At 31.0% G+C, this 20,994-nt stretch overlaps 2 protein-coding genes across 6 annotated transcripts; both read left to right on the top strand.

Annotated features, from left to right (window-relative positions):
* Window positions 1-119: 119 nt before the first annotated feature.
* LOC124847577 (LEC14B homolog) lies at window positions 120-6,552 on the top strand. Of its 2 annotated transcripts, none has more exons than XM_047325099.2 (10): window positions 120-315; window positions 775-1,170; window positions 1,319-1,438; window positions 1,806-1,883; window positions 2,443-2,616; window positions 2,962-3,039; window positions 4,487-4,662; window positions 5,120-5,275; window positions 5,986-6,046; window positions 6,129-6,552. In XM_047325099.2, the coding sequence occupies exons 2-10, from the start codon at window positions 790-792 to the stop codon at window positions 6,330-6,332; spliced, it is 1,428 nt and encodes a 475-aa protein (XP_047181055.1). In that variant the 5' UTR covers window positions 120-315; window positions 775-789; the 3' UTR covers window positions 6,333-6,552. The 2 variants fall into 2 exon arrangements, with proteins under 2 accessions (XP_047181055.1, XP_047181054.1); XM_047325098.2 differs by having other exon boundaries at window positions 120-344.
* A 6,125-nt stretch (window positions 6,553-12,677) lies between these two features.
* On the top strand, window positions 12,678-19,966 carry LOC124847568 (nucleoside hydrolase 3). 4 transcript variants are annotated; one of them, XM_088092058.1, is made up of 13 exons: window positions 12,678-12,856; window positions 13,533-13,725; window positions 14,125-14,304; window positions 14,443-14,553; window positions 14,721-15,053; window positions 15,224-15,409; window positions 15,513-15,788; window positions 15,886-16,008; window positions 16,906-17,103; window positions 17,274-17,527; window positions 17,771-17,972; window positions 18,721-19,026; window positions 19,516-19,966. In XM_088092058.1, the coding sequence occupies exons 2-13, from the start codon at window positions 13,564-13,566 to the stop codon at window positions 19,807-19,809; spliced, it is 2,625 nt and encodes an 874-aa protein (XP_087948184.1). In that variant the 5' UTR covers window positions 12,678-12,856; window positions 13,533-13,563; the 3' UTR covers window positions 19,810-19,966. The 4 variants fall into 4 exon arrangements, 3 of the variants coding, with proteins under 3 accessions (XP_087948184.1, XP_087948183.1, XP_047181038.2); XR_015779913.1 differs by lacking the exon at window positions 12,678-12,856 and having other exon boundaries at window positions 13,111-13,725; window positions 18,721-18,774; window positions 18,936-19,026; window positions 19,516-19,552; XM_088092057.1 differs by lacking the exon at window positions 12,678-12,856 and having other exon boundaries at window positions 13,116-13,725; window positions 17,834-17,972.
* Window positions 19,967-20,994: the final 1,028 nt, after the last annotated feature.

The following is a 20,994-nucleotide window of genomic DNA, read 5'->3' as shown; positions in this document are numbered from 1 at the left end:
TATTATAATAATGATATATTTATGCAGTGATTTTTAATTTGATTTTTTAATATGAAAATAATATTTATTTTGAATGTTAATTTAAGTTAGAGCTTGAGTGACTAGCTGGTAGTCTGTATCACCTTGTGTGAGTACCTTACGTGTTGAGATAGCAATTTGTGAAGAAACCAAGCAAAGGCAAGGAAATGAAGGGCCTTTGACATTTCTAATTTTCCAATATTTAATATTCATTCTTCCCAAATTGCATCACTCACACTGCAACACCAAAATCCAACTCATTCAATTCAAGACTTCACTTCTTGTTCCAAATCAGAGGTCACCTTCAATCTCCAATAATCCCTCTGGTGACTTTTTTTTATATTTCAATTTTCACTTCAGCTGTTTGATCTTTCGTTCTTCAATGATGCTCAATTGTGTTTCGTATTGGTATTCAGATATTCGTTTTCCTTTTAATTATCGTAATTAGACTAAAGTTCCTTTCTTTTTGTTCAATTAGTTTGTTCTCTTCATTTTACACCTACTTTTTGCTGCATCCAACAAAAAGAACCGCAAATGAAAACCTTTTGGCTGTGAGCAACCACTGTTTTCAGTTTATTTCATATGATTTGCTTCTTCACTGTGTGAGACTGAAAGGGTTTCTCTTTGGCACTGAATGTTAGCGTTGAATGTTGAAATAGTTCAAAATTATAAGATTTTCCGTATATTGTTGAATATTGGTGGCTTAAAATTTTTCTGGCTCAGGGTTTCTTATTGGACTTGATGCTTTTTTTTCAGGATATTGGGAGAATTATGAGTCGGTCGAACAAAAATAAGAGTACTTGTAATGACGGTGGTGCCAGTAATGAATCTTCTGCGGGTGGAATAGCAGGAGAAAGGGATAGTCATCTTGATCATGAAATTGCACAGCTTACAAAACTTAGGTCAAGTCCTCATGAGCTTTTGGGCCGTGTTGTTCCTGGTAGGATGAGGTTACCTGCATCTACTGTGAGAATGTTAGTTGGTAGAGAAGGTAATTTTTCCGGAAGAGGGAGATTTTCATCAGCTGATGGATGTCATGTGTTAAGCCGGTATTTGCCTACCAAAGGTCCTTGGGTTGTGGATAGGATGAAAAGCCGTGCCTATGTTTCACAGTTTTCTGATGATGGTTCTCTTTTTATTGCTGGATTTCAGGTTATTATTATCATTATCATTGTAATTGATGTAGTTGTATGTTTAAATCATGTTTGAAGCTAAAGATGGTTCTGTTAAATTGAAGAGTTTTGTACCAGTAAAAAAGGGTCACTAGATCTTCATTTCTAGTTGTTTTGTTATAAAACAGGGAAGCCACATCCGGGTCTATGATGTTGATAGGGGCTGGAAAGTTAAAAAGGACATCTCTGCTAGAAACTTACGCTGGACAATTACTGATACATCTCTGTCACCAGATAAACTCTATCTTGTAAGTTGAGTTGATTGCTAATGAAAGTGGTGTTCATGGATATTACTATGATTAAGGATTTACAACTAAATACTACCTATTTTGTGAGGCCAAATTCTCCACTGGTCTTTTGGTACTGTCCCTCTACTGTGCTCCAAATTACACCGAATATGATTTACTGAAAATACTTTTAATATATTTTGAATTGTCAAATCAATGTAACTTAAGGCACAATATAAAAAGCTAGCATAGACCCGAAATTCTAATTTAATTTTGACCGTGGCTCGTGAATGTGAGCACCTTTATTACAAGTCTGAGCGGTTAACCCCTTTGTTTCTTTTAATTTCTTGCAGCTCACATTTGGCAATTTGTTAATTAATTATTGCAGGTTTATGCCAGTATGTCACCAATTATCCATATTGTTACTGTTGGATCTGCAACAACAGAGTCAATAGCAAACATTACAGTAAGTACCGAAACTTGTTCACTCATTCTTTATAGCCAGTCAAATATATTTTCATAGCTTTTTAATGTTGTAGAGTGGTAAGCAAATGTTAAGTTTATAGTTATTTTCCTAGTTGTGTAAAAATTATATTACTTGCAATAACTGTATTCTGCGCTATTCTTGTGAGATCAACCACCGCCTAATGCAAAAGTTGTCTCCTTATTCTAAGCAATTCAACTCTGTAAAATAAAGAAAGGCTTCTTGCGCTTCTATAAAATGCAAAAATTTGTAACGTTCTTTGTTAAAGATGCAACCATCCTTTTTATTTATTGTTGATATTAAGTAGCATACACAGATTTGTTCTTATGCATTAAACTTCCAACCGAAAATATTTTATGATATCTATAACGATAATATAGAAAATACCCTTTAACTTATCATTTGCTATCCACCTTTTATCCTCTATCTTTTTTCGATTAAAAATGCAGGCAATGAGTGCCTTTTCTCCACCAGTAATATATGTTGCACACACATTAAATAATAGTTTGCTTTACATTTGGGAACCTTTCTACTATTGCAGGAAATTCACCATGGATTAAATTTCTCTTCTGATGAAGATGATGATGAATTTGGAATTTTCTCTATCAAGTTTTCAACGGATGGGAAAGAGCTTGTGGCTGGAACTAGTGACAGCTCAATATGTGTATATGATCTTGGAGCAGATAAGCTTAGCCTTAGAATTCCTGCTCATCAGGTATTATATACTATTTGGTATAACTAGTTGCTAATTTTGAATAATTAACAATAAAATTGAAATATGAAAGGATAGTGATTAAAAGTTGGCTGACTGCTTAACATCTGAATAATAACTGACACTAAATTTAGATATTTTCCCCTGAACCAGTCAAAACTAGTCATGGTCCATTTTGGAATAGAGTTGGGAGTTTTAGGAAGGCAACCAAATTTTTAGCCCGAGAATACTCTGCCTTTTCCTTTATCTTTGTAGAATTTACAATCATTGTAGTACATTGAATCAAGGTGGACCTTTATCTGTGAGCATGGAAGTGGATCATATCTGATGTGCCTTTTCTTGTTGCAGTCTGATGTTAACACCGTCTGCTTTGCTGATGAATCTGGACATCTAATATATTCTGGAAGTGATGATAGTTTCTGCAAGGTAATATTCATATTATTTAGTTAATGAATTTGACAATTTCTGCTGATTTCTTTGTTGGCAGTGATATTTTTGTTTACAGCATGCTTTTATTCCATTATTGGTGAGTTAAGTTTATAGTACCTATCACACCCTTAGAGCCACTATTAGGACTGATTTGGAAAAGTTTCTCCATAAGGACCTTTAGGAGAGAAAAATATGAAGTAAAAAAAGGTTTTTGGAGAAGCTATGGGAGCGTTTACAAATTAGCTTGTGGATAAATTACTTTTAACTTGTGGAAAAGTCGATTTCAATTTTTTCTTCGCGTTTTTTCTCTCCTAGAAGTCTTTATGGAGAAATTTGTCAAAACAGACCCTTAAACTGTTATGGTGAAAGGGTAGTTGATTTAATTTGATTTCAGCCGATGATGGCAATGCAATTAATTTGAGTGTATTTTAAAGCTAAGGATATAGGTTTTTGTTGTTTCATCTTTTACTAAAACCAAGTGTGTTTTTCATAATCATGAAGAACTAGGATACTTGAATTTCATTTTTCTGTTTCTTCTGCCATACCTATTTTAACTAACTTGAAGACTGGAATGTATGTGTTTACTATGGGGAATTTAATATTTTAATATCTATTTATTTATGTTTAAATGTTTCTGATAGCAATTTAATATGGGGAAGGGTCTTTTACTGTAAAATAAATTAACTTTCCTGAAGGTCTAAAACAAACCAGCACTTAGGTGTTCTCCAAGATTAAGGGGTTTCTTGAGATTTTTTTCTTTGATATATAGTGGTGCAATTGGTGATTTCCAAGGTTTTGCATTTTATTTTTCTTTGAAATTAATCAAAATCTGAAAGTTGAACTTCCTCAAAGTGCTTTACAACGTTTTTAAGCCTTCGTGCTTGTAAGTGTATTCTTCAAATGCTTGGAAGTTTTTATATGGATGATTTTGGGAAAAAAATTATAGGCTTTGTATTGCTTGCCTTTATTGTTTTTGAGGTTAGTTGATATGTGACTATTAGTATATTTATTTCAGTGGTATTATTTAATTGCATAAAAAGGAACATGTTTACTAACATTTAATGTGGTAACTGGTTAGATCTAGATTAATGGATTAGCTACGTTGTCAAGAAAAAACTTGGCAATATAAAGAGCCCCAATAGTTGGGCAATATTTATGCTAGTGACTTGTTGATTGTTGTTTAAGCCAAGCTTTTCAAGAATTGGATATCTTCGGTTTGTGTTACATACTAAGGAACGAGTTTTCTATAAATATCACATTATATAAAATAAGTATATATTTATGAATGTAGTTGCATGTCAAGGTGCAAGCCCAAAGACTGCTATTTGAAGCTTGGACCTGGTTCATAACTAATGAGCTGAAGATTTAATGTTAACTCTCAAGTTGTTGCTCATTGACCCTATCAATAATTTTCAATATTCATGGCTGTTGTGACATTGTGCAGGTTTGGGACAGACGTTGCTTTGTCACCAAAGGACAACCGGCTGGTATCTTAATGGGACATTTAGAAGGCATTACATTCATTAATAGCCGTGGGGATGGTCGATATTTAATTTCGAATGGAAAAGATCAAACTACCAAATTATGGGATATAAGGAAGATGTCTTCTAATGCTATAAAGTAAAACTTTTTTATCTCTCACTTTGTTACGTATGTTAAAATTTATGCCAATGAATTTCATAGCTTCTCTCTGTAACCTGAATTTCTTTGCTGTAGAAGGAAAAAAGAATACAGAGACAAATAAACTTACAGTATTTTAAAAAATAAGATCTAAAAAGAGAAAAAGCTTTGAAATGTTAGATCTACAAAAATATGAAGTATTAATTGAGTTTGGAAGTTACCTTGTGTCTGTTGATTCTATTGCTAACCCCTTGTAAATGTTATTCTGGTTCTGAACTGATGTGAACAATTGGATTGAGAATTCTGTAGTCTACTGATACTGCATGAGTGGAACTTACTCTTTCAATTCATATATTGGATGGTTATTGATTTGGCGTGATATTTTATGCTAAGGCAACACTTTGGTTCTGTGATGTGTATTTAAGTTAAGAAGGATGTTTATTTCTTAAACCAACAGTCTGGGTCTTGGAGATGATGAGTGGGACTATCGGTGGATGGACTATCCTGAATACGCAAGAAATCTAAAGCATCCTCATGATCAGTCATTGGCAACATATAAAGGTCACTCGGTGTTGCGTACTTTAGTACGCTGTTATTTCTCACCTTCATACAGGTATGTTTTACTTCTGGAACTTTCTTACTTTGGTCAAACTTTGCTCTTTAACATGATTTAAGATTCTAACTTATCCAACATATCTAGGAGTTGAATTGAAATTGCTTATGATGTTTTGTATTTGTTACTTTCATATCAAAATAGCTATATATTTTATAGTAATGATCCAAATCAGTGGCTGTTAGTTTAGTGACTGGAATATGTTTCACTGAGTGGCTAGGATGTGGCTGTGCTTCATTGGCATCCATGATTTTTTTAAATTTGCAACATTTTGAACATCTTGTTTCATTAGATTATAAAACCCAGATTTAGTAGAACAAGTTTCCTCTGGTGTTGGGACTAAATATTGCTGAGAGAATATATTTTTCATCAAAAAATCAAATTGGTTTTTCATGATTGTGGTCATTCTTGAAAATTTTTGTCTAAAACCCTTTATGTTTATGGAAATATGGATAAAAGATAATACCCATTTGACGTGCTGTGGAATGGTGGAGTTGATAAAACCCTTTTCCAGTTTAGGTTACACTTTTGTAAGTTTAAATTATATTCACGTTTACTTCTAATTGTTAGTGGATTGAAATAGATAATTGACACCTGTTGTTTAACATATTTCAATATTGATTCTTTTGTGATGATGTTCCATGTTCTCACTGATCCTTTCTTTGTTTTTTTTTAAGAATGTGAATGACACAAATTATTTCTTGTTGCAGCACTGGTCAAAAGTACATTTATACCGGGTCTAGTGATTCCTCTGTATATATATATGATCTGGTAAAAGAAATTTCTCAGATATTTTATGAATAGTTAACTGCATTGGTACGAAGATTTGACTTAATAAATTTATATTTTGCAGGTAAGTGGTGCACAAGTTGCGAAACTTGATCATCATGAAGCACCTGTACGAGATTGTAGTTGGCACCCATTTTATCCAATGATGATCTCTTCAGCTTGGGATGGTGACATTGTGAGGTGGGAATTTCCTGGGAGTGATGAAGCCACTGTTCCTCCAAATAAAAGAGCAGGTCGAGTTCGTCGGAGAAATTTGCTTTATCTATAGCTTATGCTCTTTGTATATTTTATTAACTATATGGAAGCTATGTGTCTCTTCTTGCACTCTTCTCCTACAGTTATAGAAAGGGTCCCAAAAATTTGTTATCATTATTTATACCTTGTTCTTCCGTTTTGCAAGTCTATCAGGGATGAACATGAAGCCTTAGTTATTGTACAATGCTGTCCCCTTCTGTATTTATAGAGTCCAAATCGTTACTGGGCTGTTATATCTTCCTGACTTTTGAAATTTTGAAGGGTGAAATTTATATCAGATGAGCCCTGAAGGGAAAACATTAAATAGTTGAAAATGAAACAAGAGATTTAGTTGAAAACTAATAGTAAAAGGATAATGAGAAAGAGGACTAACAATTAAGAGAAATAATCTAATATTATTTTCTTTCTATTTTACGCTAAATATACAATTATGTTTTTTCCCTTTTCTTAACTAAACATCGCAATTAAATGCTACCTTTTAAGATTAATAAAATAAAGACAATAGGTTGTGTGAAAAATAAAGAAAATATAGCGTAGTAAATGAAATACTAAAAATATTAAGACTGGATTTTTAAAATTTATATCAACTTACTCTCATTACTTATAAAAAAACATTAAACGAAACTAGTTCTTCCTAGTATAATTAAGGTGTTTAGAATCAAACTCATAAAAGAACAATTGAAATTTCATCATAAAAAAATCGATAATAAAAATATTTACAAGAGACATGTGTGGAAGACAAAAATTTAATACCTAATTTGTTTGACGTTCTATCTTTTTTCAATTTTGTCTATTCTTCTTTTAATTTGATTGACCTCGTTTTTGTCACCTATGAAACACTTGTAATAAATAAGTTCTCTTTCACCATATATTATATTTATTTATTAACTTGCAAAGTCTATTCTTTTTATATGCTCATCATAATGCTATTTTTTAAATACTCAATAACATAACTTTCTGTTTCAACCAAATTTTAACATCTGTAATATATTACCACATTCTCAATTTATACCCACAATTCCAAATCAATTGAAAACGAAGTAAATCAATTAACTCCCCTTCGAATGAATTGCCTTTTAAATCTCCCAAAGAAAAAAACAAATAACTTGAAATGTCAAGAATTTAAAATACCTACATGTTTCTAACTCCATAAAAAAAATTGCAGAAGTTTAAAGATATTACAAACAAGGAAGAAAATATTCTTATTTGTTCAAATATTAAAATCACTGTGTCACAATCACCATACATCAAATATATTATTTGCTTTGGAGAAAAAAAGTTTTATCACGATATTAAAAAGCACGTATAAAAGTAAAAAAAAAAATGTCTTAAGTCTAAATTTCTTAGTTACGTGAAACTATTGGATGTGATAAAAATAAAAATAAATACATTTCTCAATTTACACGAAAAGATCTTATCAAGAATGAGTTGATAACTAAAGTGACAATCAAATATATAAAGGTGAGCACAAAAGAGGAGAAGAATACACAACCATTTGTTTGTTGGAAAAAAAAGCTATTCAACAACATATAGGTTTGCTTGAATGAGAATAGTGCTAGAAAATTACACGATTTCAGTTGGTTATCCTCAATAATATAACAATATAATTGTTCACTGTAGAGAATTTTACTGATCAGTTAATATACGATTGTTCTAATTTAATCAATGCTATTAATTTCGAGTTTTAAATATATAGTACACGTGCTGGAAGAAAAATGTTTTTCTCATTCATGCATATGGTAATTAATGTTTTTATTTCTAATCATATTGGAATTGATTTTATTTTTCTTCTAAAAATTATCTGTTTAAAAAGTTATTCAAAGTTTAAGACTCATCCATAACTGGAACATGATATAGCATGGTATTGGTGGTTAGATATGACTTTTTTTACGTCAACTTTGAAAAGGAGTGTTTGAAGAAACGAATCATGATAATGATTAAGATGATTATGTATGAAGGGTGGAGTTTTATTTGCATCCTAAAGTGATGTGTCATCATCCTTATTAAATCTTCGTCTCTGCATTTAGGGTTCATAATTCTCAGCATGCTCTTCCAATATCCTTTTCCTAACTTTTCCTCCTCAAAGTGCATCCTCCATCTATACGTTTCATTCTAGTAATCATTTTCTATTATAATATACACGCAAACCAAACCTAGGTCAAAGACTAACTTAAACTCTTCCCATCACACTTAATTTAATTCACTCTACTCAACAGTAGCAATATCTAGCATTCAAGAATTGTCAACTCCTTTTGAAATTCTCTTTCACAATTTCGAATAAAATCAACACATATAAGGAAGAAAAATCACATACTTATTATCTTAAACTTTAAATTAAAAGTTGATTCATTGTCATTAGTGTGCCTTTTAGAAGATCTGTGAAAAGATCCGTCGTGAATATGTATCTCCAATGTGGAGAGGTTAAGTTGTGTGTAATTATGATATTGATAGAATGTTGTGGTGGCCGTACATTCAACACCCCCATGATGAAGGGACCAACATGATGATATCTGCTATGAAAAAAGAGAAAGGACATCATAAATCAATCTATTCATCCTAAGCCATTTTTCTTTCTCTATTAACTTTTCGATATTTAGCTTTGAGCTTTGCTAATCAATAGAATTTCTCTCTCAGTTAACATGGTGTGACATAATTATTAGATAATCTTGTTTTTAAGTATGTACTGTCTTAATTTTTAACATATGAAAGAACATTATTTGAGAGAAAAAAAAAGTTAATTCTTTTAATGGATCGTAGTATTTTAGAAAATTAATTAGGCGTTAACTTTGAAGGAAAGATATAGCCAAGTTCACATGAAGAAAAAAAGGTTGTCGTCCCTATCCATTTCCACAACACATATTTTTTAGCACTCAACACCTTTACAAAAAATATCTTGTGTCATTTGTTTGAAAGTAGCAGAGTTTTTTCTTTTTTCAAATATCGTTAGTAATAGTTTCTCATGTAGATATAGACTGTTATAATAATTTATGTGCAATAATTAACATTAATTTTAGATGGTGTTGGCTAAATAGTGGTTTTTTTATTTTATTTCTACTAATTATTTTTAAAGAACATTGATTATGAACATGTTATTTATAAAGATGTTTAGGTGATTAGGAAAACATTAAAAGATGTATATATACTTTTAGTATATTTTAAAAAGGATAATTAATTTCTAAAGTGAAAAAAATGGATGAAGAAAGAAGAAGAAAAGATGATGTTATATTTACTTTCACGTGTACAAAGTTTCTGAGAGGTTAGCGAAGGACGAAGGCCCAAATTAAAGAGAGGCATTTGTCGCAAAAAGCATAACATCTTTTGCTCCATAAATTTTCCCAAAATAGTTTTCAACATATTCATTTTTCTATCTTTTCTGTTTCTGAATCAATTAATCAAAATATTCCATTCATGATCGTCTTAATGACTAAAACCTATTATGGTAGAAAACAAACAAACCTGTTTTAACCACACTCAATAATTTTTAAATACTTTTTTCTCTTTCTATTCTCCTAAATACCTTTAAAAGACAAAATTAAACAAAACTCTACCGCAAAATAAGTTTTAAATAAATTATATGAAATGGAGGAAATTATTAAACACTGAATTTATATATTTATTTAATATGATTTTCTTTTTCATTTTATTCTTTAATAAAATAATTTTTTTAAAATTAAATATTTATCTTAACAATTTTAACTTTTTAAGTTGTTTTTTTAATATAATTATTTTCTTTCAATTTAACCGTCTTTTAAACTAGAATAATTTTTTATAGTATAAAATAAATAAATAATTATATATAATAAAATTGTAAAAGTTATTTACATTTTATTTTTATAATTATATTTCTTATTTTTTTATCATAGAAAAAAAAAAGTAAACACACATCTTCAAAATACATACATGTTTTTCACTTAAAGTAATTTTATCTTATTTTTATTTTGTGATATTTACGAGACACCTTATATTAAGAATTGAATATCTCAAATCTTCATCTAAATATACGTGAATAGTTTAACAGATTGACTATATATTTTTATTTATAATAAACTGTAATAATATAATTATAAGTGAATTTTTATTCTAATTCAATTTCACCAAAAATAAAATATAATTTAAAAAAGAGAATCACTTAAAAAAATGTCACAACTTTTGAGTTTTGATGGGAGGGTTAACATGAAATACAGATAAGGTAATGGTGCCAAATGTGCGCATCTACTTTTGTAGGTTAGCCACTTTTGAATGACGTGAAACAGTGAATTTATTGTACAAGTGTAGGGATGAGAACAGGTCGGGTTGGACACGGATAATGTTTATCGCAATTCGATTCACATATAAAAAGTTGTATCCGCAATTTGTGGATTTTTTTCAACCCGCGCGGATATTCGTTGGATACTTTTTTCAATCCACAAATATTTAAAAAATATATTTTATGAATTTTTTAAATTAAATTACAAGTTAAAGAGAACAATTTAATATATTTGCTACATATTAAAAAGAAAACAAATACTGAACAACTTTTGAAAAAAAAAAGGATATGAGGAAGAAACACCAGTAACTGAAGTCTCAATTTAATTTAGTCACAGGGTTAACCCACAAATACCTATTAATGTATGAAACATAGAGATAAAGAATTTCCAAGAAAACACAACTCGGGTCTTCAAAAATCCAATCTGCATCAATGAACCAAAATCCAAAAGAACTCAAAACGCTTATTCGAATCATAACCCCAAAATCGTGTCACCAATCAATAGGGAAGAAATCAAGAAACAAACTCCAAAAACGCGAATCAAAACGTACAAAAGAAACCCCCAAAATCAGAAAACAAATAAAACCCTAATTTCAAATCCCAAATCGAAAAAAAACCCAATCAGAAAGAGAGAGAGGAAGAGGGAATGGAGCCTACTCCCTACGCGAGCTGAACTAGAAGGAAGAAGAAAAGAGTCATTTGTTAAGAGGAAATTTTCTAATGAGATTCTATGTACATATGTTTGATATCTCAATTAGGGTTAGCTCAAAAGTAATGTAACCCCTTTTTTTCTTTTCTTCTTTTAAAAAAAGGTAATTAATGGAATCCTAAGTCATTATTATTAAAATTTCCCTTTTTTATAGTAATAAAAAAAATTAATTTTAAAAAATATTAATTAAATTTTTATTATTATTTTTTCGGGTAATGGATATCGATAATATAATATCCGCATCCGACCCGTTTAGAAGCGGATATTAAAATACCCGCTACCCGTTACCCGCGACTAATAAATATCCGCAGATAGTAACTATCCGTCGCGGATTTTATCCGCTGCGGGCGCAGATTTTTTTGCCATCCCTATACAAGTGTAGCAATGGGCCACTTCAATTCAACTATAAATATATCTTTTATTTATTTTGAACAAATTATTTACTAAAACACAAAAAAATACATATTACAACAAATAAATTAGACAAACACATTAAAAAAACTTGAATATGTTTATCCCATTATTTTTTTCAAATGATGTGAACTTTAAAAAGAAAAGATTTATTTGTTAAAGTAATCTTAAACATTTATTTTACTCTATAAGAAGAATTTAGGTGGAGCAGAGAAAACAACTTTTGGAGAAATTTCTAAATATAGTGGCGAGAATATGCTAAGTAGTGGCTATGAAAATACTTAACTTTTTGACCAAATTATAATACACTTTTCTTTTTCTTTTCTCACTTGAAAAATTATACACATTTCCTCTTTCGGAAAAGGCATTTTCTTTTTAAAACCATATTTATAGCATAGAATTTTATAGTCGCTCAATAGGAATATAGTTATTGCCCTATGAGTCGATACAACATAAAATTTTATAAACTTACTCCAATCCTATTTTGCTACGTTTACTTTATGATGAATCATGTAACATAAGTTGAAATTTTATAAATTTTTTTAATTAAATAAGTTTTATAACACATGAAAAAATAAATGCTTTAAGTTTTAAACTTTTTTAGAATTATACTATTTGTATTACTACAATTTGACTTTCTGTGTGAGGCATATATTCGTGAAGGTGATTAAGCCAACATGCAGTGGAAAAAGCCATTCCTTCATTCATTCATATAATAAAAACAATATCAACACCATTTACTTGAATTTGAATTAAAAACTGTATATTTAATCTCTAACACAATAATATTTTTTTTAACTATTAAAGAATATGACATCTATCCGATTTCAAGACATTTAAATTTTTATAATTAATAAAACAAAAATTAATTAATCACTTACATAAGAAAATTAATACAACATGAGTTCAGAATTTCTGCAGCAGCACGCACCAATGGCATTCTCTGTCTTTCTCTGTGAAGTGCACAGAGGAACACTCTTTTCTGTACACCAAAACATGCATATTAACTTAATATATCCATATTCTCTCAATTATTCTTCAACACTCACCAAATTATTCTTCAACAATTACCAATACCATTCTCTCATCTCCTTCTCTCATCTCTCATACCACAAAACAAGCTCTCTGTATCAACCTTTACAGCACCATAGTTCTATCTGTGCATGTGTTGGTACTGTTATCTGCCTTCACTTCTCATCATCCTCTTTTCTTTTCTTTTCTTTTATCTATATCATATATTACACTTTTTAATTTCTCACTGTTTATTTTGTTTGTCTTTTCTGTTTTACCAATAAGTCAAAATCACCCTCTAGCTTAACTCAACAAGATTAATGAAAAGGTAAAAATCAACCCTAAAAAAAATGTATTTTTAAATCATTTTCGTTGTTGTCTTTTGGTGTAGACCAAACAGAAACAAGTACACTTGTAACTATGCTATTCATGAAAGAAATGGAATAACAGATCTTTAAAGGTAACCACAAGTAAGATCATGAGTCACCCCAATCCTACTATACTCTTTTAGCATTTAGTTACTTTTCAAAATTAAGCTTCTTCTTTATCCTTCTCTTCTCCCTGGATTGCCAGAATAGATTAATATTACATGTATGCTATTTCATGCATTACAAAGCCAATGAACACCTAAATTAAGTTGTTTTTCAATTCTACATTTCTAACAGGTGTATCTGACCTTTTCTTCTACCCCCTTATAATTTATTTACGTTCCTTTCACTTCCTCCATAGAATAAATGAATTCTCTCTTCTTTACATGAATTTTCTTCTTTCTTTATGTTCCTTTCACTTCCTCCTTTTGACTCTGACATTCCAACTGCATATTTTGTATGCGACAGAATTCTAGGCTACTCCAAAAGTAGAGAGAGAATGTCTCCAATGAAGTTTTGTGTAGCTGTGGTATTGTTTTTGTTTGCAACTACTACGGAAGGCCAACATCATCGAATTCTTTTGGATACAGATGTTGATACTGATGATGTATTTGCTCTGCTCTACCTTTTGAAGCTCAATAGATCAGAGTTTCGATTGGAGGTTAGTATACCAAAGCAAATTCAGCAACATATGGTGTATTTCCTTTATTTGTTTTCTCATTTTTGTTCTGCTGTCATTGCTTTGATCGACTAAGTAGGATAATTTACTCCTCGGTTGAAATCATTTTTACTTTTTAGAGAATCTGTTTGATGTTCCTATTAACTTAATAAAGGATCTGTCATGGTAAAAAGTGTGTACTTTTTTTTCTTTTTACTGGATAAGCCATAAGCAGTATTTCATGTGTTGTAAAACTGGCTGAATTTGATCTAATGAAGATAACATTGCATGTATGGCATGATGGAAAGGATGATTATGTCATGCACCATTCTGAGAATTATTTTACCATTTTAGATATGGAATTTTGTGATGTTTTAAGTCTGCATATACATGTAACTATAGGGAGTGACAATTAGTGCAAATGCCTGGACTAATGTGGGACATGCTGTGAATCAAGTTTATGACATACTTTACATGATGGGACGAGATGACATAGCTGTTGGAATGGGAGGTGAGGGTGGAATACTCCCAAACGGTACCATACTCCCAAATGTAGGTGGATATCTTTCAATTATAGAACAGGTATGTGTCTGAGCTTTTCTTTTTCTTTTCCAAACACATCATAAGACTAAACTTATGAAAGTGCATTTAAGTTTTATGCAACATTATATTCATGTTCATGATTGAAATGTTGGATCAAATGAAATTTCATTGAATTAGGGAATGACAACAACAGGAGGTTGCAGATACAGGCAAGCCATTCCTAAGGGCCGAAGAGGGCTCTTAGATATTGATACTAATTATGGCATACGAAAAGCTTTCCTTCCACAGGTATATAATAAACATTGTTAATTTCAACATGCTCCTTTGCTGATTAATGATGTTCCTATAGCAACTTGCCTTTGACTATAAAGTGCTTAGGATAATTACATTTGTTGGAGTATTTTATAATCTGTATACTAATACTGATTTTCTTGTTGATTCCATAATGGAATTAGGGGAGAAGAAAATACACTCCCTTACAACAAGCAACTGCTCAGCAAGTGCTGATTGAGAAAATATCTGCAGGTCCAATAAGTTTGATTGTGATAGGGGTGCAAACAAACATTGCTATTTTTCTTATGAATAATCCACACTTGAAGAAAAATGTGGAACATATTTACATCATGGGTGGTGGTGTAAGGTCAAGAAACCCAACTTGTTGCCCCCAAAATGCTTCCTCTTCCTGTGTTCCTAAGCAATGTGGTGACCGAGGCAATTTATTCACAAATTATAAAGCAAACCCTTATGCAGAGTTCAATATATTTGGTGACCCTTTTGCAGCATATCAGGTTAGTCTCAAACTGTATGCACAAACATTAATTATTGAAAAGTTAAAGTATGTTGGTTGCAGTAAAGGATTATACAAATTATTTAGATAAATTTTCAATTTTGATGGAAGAATGACACTTGTAGCAGAACTGTATGTGAAGTTTTGTCCTCATTGTGAATGTTGTTTTAGGTTATTCATTCTGGTATACCTATTACACTTGTCCCTCTTGATGCAACAAACACAATTCCCATCACTGAAGAATTCTTTAATGAATTTGAGAAAAGTCAAGACACATACGAGGCACAATACTGTTTCAAGTCCTTGAAAATGGCCAAAATGGCTCGTGATACTTGGCTTGACAACCAATTTTACACGGTAACATCTCAATAGTATGTGCCTATGATTTTTCATATTAAACATACATTTTGTTTGGTAAGGTAAAAAGGAGTTTATACTGATAATGACTCATTGTTAACAGAGTTATTTTATGTGGGATTCTTTCACATCTGGTGTAGCAATCTCAAGCATGAGAAACTCCAATAAAAAAAATGAATTTGCTGAGATGGAGTACAGAAACATAACTGTAATCACTTCTAACAAACCATTTGGAAAATGTGATGGCTCTAATCCATTCTTTGATGGCCTCAAAGTACCTAAATTCAATCTAAAGAAAGGTGGAGTGCACAGTGGTCATGTTCAACAAGGGCTTAAAGATCAATTTTGCCTTGTCAAGAATGGGAAAGGTAGATGTCAGGTACTTCCTTTTATCTTTTGTTTCAACTTTGAGATTATACAAATACTTAAGCAAAATGGTTATGTTTTGTTTATTGATTACAAAATGTGCTATGTAGGATGGTTATACATCTGAGGTGGATGGTCCTAACTCAGTCAAAGTACTTATTGCCACTAAAGCAAAGCCTAACCAAGATGTTAGGAGTCCACTTGACAAGCAATATTTCAAAAGCTTCTTAAATGTAAGTTTGCTTTTATTTTACTTTAACCTATTTAATTTTGTTTTATTACTAAAAGACCAACTTTGGTGAGGAATAAAGTCATCATAAAATAAACAAAATTCCTTTAAAAAACAATTAGTAACCAAAGTTGTGACAGAAAAAAAAGTCATCACAAACATTTTTGTGAGAGATAACCTATAAAAACACCTATTTAATATGTTATATTCCTTCACAAATGATAACGAATATATACTTTCCCAACAAATTGTGAAGGATTTGTTTGTTAGAAAGAATGCATGAATAAAAAGATAACTTTATATTATGCCAGAGTGTTTATTAAATTTATTATTTAGTTATTGTAGACACCTTTAATCTTTATATTTATTAATAATATTTTTATTCAATTATAAAATATAAAAAGTAATCAATATTATATATAACGAACATCATCATAGTAATGGAAAATATTTTATCATAGAACCTATTACAAATTAGATTAATTGAATGTTGTCGCAATGATTATGATCCGTCACAAATATTGCTGCAATTCGAGAAATTTTCTTCTATCACAATTATTACTTTTAATTTTTCTAACAGTTATTTGATATTTATGTACAATAAATCGCTAATTAATTTATTTAAAAAATGAATCGCATCACTGAGTTAATTGTATATTGACTATTACTGGATATATAGAATTAGATTTAGCTTATATTTTACTTTAAACAGTGCAACAATAATTACTGATTGAAAAATCAATTATTAAGATTGTCATTTATTTTACATTTGATGACATTATCAAACTTTTCAACCTTTCATGTTCTATTTGACAAGTCTTAAATGCTCTCATCACTGAGTAGACAAAATCTCATAAATGAATGATGATCGAAATTTTGTTTTGGTTATGGTTGTTGTCAGGTTTTAAAGCAACCACAAAATTCTGGGAGGTTCAACTTCAGTACACAGTTTCCTCACTACAAAGAAGTAACTTACGTGCCAAATTTTCAAAACAAAACACTGGGGAAACCTGTTGTGTTTGATATGGACATGAGCATAGGAGATTTTCTTGCTCTATTCTACCTCCTTAAAGTTGATGTTCAAGTTATAAATCTTAAGGTATTTTAAATGCTATTTCATTCATTTAAGGTGCCCACATAAATGCTTTATCTAACTGGTATAGTTACAAAATTAACTGTTACTTGTTATATGAGCCTTAAAACCAAAGATTATACCTTTTTTAACAACTTAATTAAAAAGACATAAACTCATATTGGGTTTTGGTTCAGGCAATAATTGTGAGTCCAACTGGGTGGACAAATGCTGCAACAATAGATGTGATTTATGACTTACTACACATGATGGGTCGTGATGATATCCCAGTTGGTCTTGGTGAAGTTTTTGCAGTGAATGAATCAGACCCACAATTTCCACTTGTTGGAGATTGCAACTATGCTAAAGCAATTCCCCATGGAAATGGTGGACTTTTGGACTCTGACACTCTTTATGGACTTGCTCGTGATTTGCCACGTAGTCCCAAAAGGTGCTTTTGTTGTTATGTTCTTGGTGCTTACAAGGGAGATCAAGTTATTACTGTCAATAAAACGATGAAATTTGTTCTGTAAAATTAAAAATTGTTTGAAGAATGAATTAGAAATATATGGTAAAGAGGTAGGTTTGTATGGCTTAAATCTGTTAAAAGATAAACATGTGCATGATAAGTGGGAAATTTATTAAGACGTTACACACAATATATACACTAACAATTTGATATGTGACTGATTAGGTATACACCTATAAATTCTATGAAGTTTGAAGCTCCTCAAGATACTGATCACCTTAATTTCAGACAACCATTGGCAATGGAAATTTGGGAGTCTGTATTGCAAACAATGGAACCTAGATCTAAGATTACAGTATTAACCAATGGACCCTTGACTACTTTGGCAAAGGTTGTATCACTGAAAAACATTAGCTCAAGAATTGAGGTAAGTTATATTTTACAATCATCTCAGAATATCAGTAATTTAGTCTTTTCAATTTAAGTTGTGCATGATTTCAGCCTTTTGATATATTGTGGTCAACTAAAGCTTTTACATTGTTAAATATTAGAAAGTTTAATTTCCTTATCATTTTTCTTCTAGTAATTTTTTCAACTTGATGAGGGATTGAGATATGAAATGATTTTACTTGTTTTTAAGTAACAAATTTAGTGAAATTTAGATCAAGTTTGGTGGATTTAATGCTGGGGTCTTTTGGATAGGGAATTTTTTAATTTGTAATTTTTGAATGAAATTTATTTTTTAGGTGGTAACTTTTAAGTGGAAAAATGTTTGAAATAATTTAATTTATTAAGCTTTTGTTGAAAATGATAATTTAATGATTTTAAATAGAAGAAAACCAATGAATAAACCAAATTCACCAAATTTTGAAAAATCTATAAATTTAACTTCCTTCACACGAGTCAAATTAAAGTCTCGTGGATGTAATTAAGCTGTAATTTTATGAAAGCAACTTGGGACATTAGATAACTAAAACATATGTTAGAGTAATCCCTTAAAATTGGAATTTTTGCTGTCATTTGGATGAAACATAGATATTAGTCCAAAGTAAATCCTAGAACTGAATATTTTAACTTCATTTTGCCTTAGCATTCTGTCATGTAAAGTCAAAATTGTAGCTAAGATGGTTATAATTTGCAGTAAAGACATGACAGAAGAATTTTCAATGTTTCAGGAGGTTTATGTAGTGGGAGGACACATCAACAAGAATGTCTATGACAAAGGAAATGTATTTTCTGTTCCTTCCAACCACTATGCAGAATTTAATATGTTCCTAGATCCTTTAGCAGCCAAAATAGTGTTTCAATCAGAAGTTAACATCACACTCATTCCACTCAATGTCCAGCATAAAGCAAGTTCGTTTTCACACATTTTATGTTGGTTGCGTAGGATTGAACAGACACCTGAAGTTGTTTTTTCCAATCGTGTGCTTTTAAGGCTACAACGTCTGAAGAAAAGCCACCACAGATATCAGCATATGGTATAACTTCAATGTTAAAAACTTTATATTTTGAGACTGAAACGAAAGGAAATTGGATCAGCTCTAGAATCGTTTAAAATAATATCACCAAAAGCATATAGGTTTCAAGCTTAGTTTTTATGTCAACGTTAAAGAGTTTTCCACTGTCAACAAACCATAAATTTGATAAGTATGACTTTTAAGGAAGCTATTTTAAAAGTCTATACACTCTTCACACAAATCAATTTATGAACGAATAACCCTTTACAGTACAAACTATAGGTTTAATTTAATCTTCATGCAATCTATAGTAAAAATATTCGCACCATCCACAACAGAACATACTAATAATGACTTTTTTAAGTTGCTTTTGCAAAATTCACCACATTCGTCATGAATGTCAATGTCAATATATTGAGTTTAATATGACACTATGATACTATGTTACTATTATCGTTTGGTTTTGTATACTGTTTCTGCTACTTACGTTTTGTGTTTGCAATGTCATAGGATACATTCTTAGGAGAAATTCTGGGTGCTGTTGTCCTAGCTGACAAGTATTCAGGTCTAAGTGAAAAATTTGAGATGAAGCCGGTTAAAGTCTTGGCCGAAGGAGATGTGTCCATGGATGGAAAAATGGTGGTGGATGAGGAAGATGGAAAATTAGTCAGAATTTTAAGCCATGTGAATGCCAAGGCTTATCATAAGATGTATGCAAACAGGCTTGGTGACTGGAACCAATCGGCTAAGGTAGGAAGCTTTGAAGATCAGAGAAGGAAATGGAGTCATCCACATTCCTCATGACAAAACCTTGAGGGAACTGCCTCATGGTTCCCCTCTGAAAGAACATGTTTTCTTATTCTATACACTGGAGTTTTTGCTGTGGTTGATATTATTCAAGCCTTAATGTATACACTTTTAAGTTTCATATATAGGAAAAGAAATAAAGTAACTTAGGATACGATAAATACTTCAAAGCAAAATATAACAGATTAACCTATACTGATTTTGGCTATCATCTTGTAATTACTATGACAATTGTATCAACTTTAGATCAAACAGTGTACTACAATGCCTAAACTTAAAAAATGTTATGTATCAAACACGAGTAACGACCATAAACTTTCGAATAGTATAATATTCAAAGTTTAAAGATTCTGTCATGAGTAGCAGTTGTCTCTACCAAAACAAAAATAAAAATATATGGCGGGTATGTAGGTTATGGTTATTTATTTGGCATGTTTGATTGTATCAATGAACAGAAACGAGGATAAATCTTCACTGCATGTGCGTGAGCGTGGCATTGGTGAGTTGACAGAGCAGTGGGGATAGCATGTCTAAGGTTTGAGATAGGCATCCTAAGAATATCAACATCAAATTTCAAATACGATTTTGTTTGGTAACAAGGCATATGGTCATGTTGAGCATTCATTTCCTTCTGTGATTTACTCCACTAACGAGTAGACAAAAAGGGACAACGCCACTCATCATGATTTGACATCTAAGGAATCATATCTCCTCAAGATTCTCTTATCTTCCACACCAATTTTTAATACTTTTTTTGCCGTCCTTGCCAGTTTCTTATTCCAAAATAAAGTGACTTTACAACTCCATTAGCTGATACCCCTACATTCTTTCAGCCATGGGGTGACAACTGGCTTATATCACTATATTATTCTTTCACCCTAAATACTGTCATTTATAGGATCATTCCATCACCATCCCTAGTCCACCCCATCTCACTTCAGGTAAATAAAGAATCATTTTGTTCAGTTAAGTTTTGTGTACGTCCATTGACAGGTAAATATAGACACGCTGTATGATGTAACAAAATGAGACAGACGGAGAAAAGTATAAAATGTGAAATAAGTATTTATGCAATTAAGGTATTATTCAGGCATCATTCATTCTTGCAATTTATTCGTATGTTCAAAGGATTGCACTGTGTTCAAAGGCATCTGGTGTTCAAAGGATTGCGTTGTGCTCTCA

The sequence above is a fragment of the Vigna umbellata genome, chromosome 5 (assembly GCF_029865625.1).
Source record: "Vigna umbellata cultivar VRB3 chromosome 5, Vumbellata_1.0, whole genome shotgun sequence".
Classification (NCBI taxonomy): Eukaryota; Viridiplantae; Streptophyta; class Magnoliopsida; order Fabales; family Fabaceae; genus Vigna; species Vigna umbellata.
This window is presented reverse-complemented; position numbering and strand designations above follow the sequence as displayed.

Excerpts from the sequence above, each read along its gene's own strand:
- LOC124847577 (XM_047325099.2), top strand. The coding sequence starts at position 790 with ATGAGTCGGTCGAACAAAAATAAGAGTACTTGTAATGACGGTGGTGCC. Across the intron at positions 2,617-2,961 it reads TTAGAATTCCTGCTCATCAG|TCTGATGTTAACACCGTCTG; the intron begins GTATTATATACT and ends TTCTTGTTGCAG. Across the intron at positions 4,663-5,119 it reads ATGTCTTCTAATGCTATAAA|TCTGGGTCTTGGAGATGATG; the intron begins GTAAAACTTTTT and ends TTAAACCAACAG.
- LOC124847568 (XM_047325082.2), top strand. The coding sequence starts at position 13,471 with ATGTTCCTTTCACTTCCTCCTTTTGACTCTGACATTCCAACTGCATAT. Across the intron at positions 17,973-18,720 it reads ACATTAGCTCAAGAATTGAG|GAGGTTTATGTAGTGGGAGG; the intron begins GTAAGTTATATT and ends TCAATGTTTCAG. Across the intron at positions 19,027-19,515 it reads ACCACAGATATCAGCATATG|GATACATTCTTAGGAGAAAT; the intron begins GTATAACTTCAA and ends GCAATGTCATAG.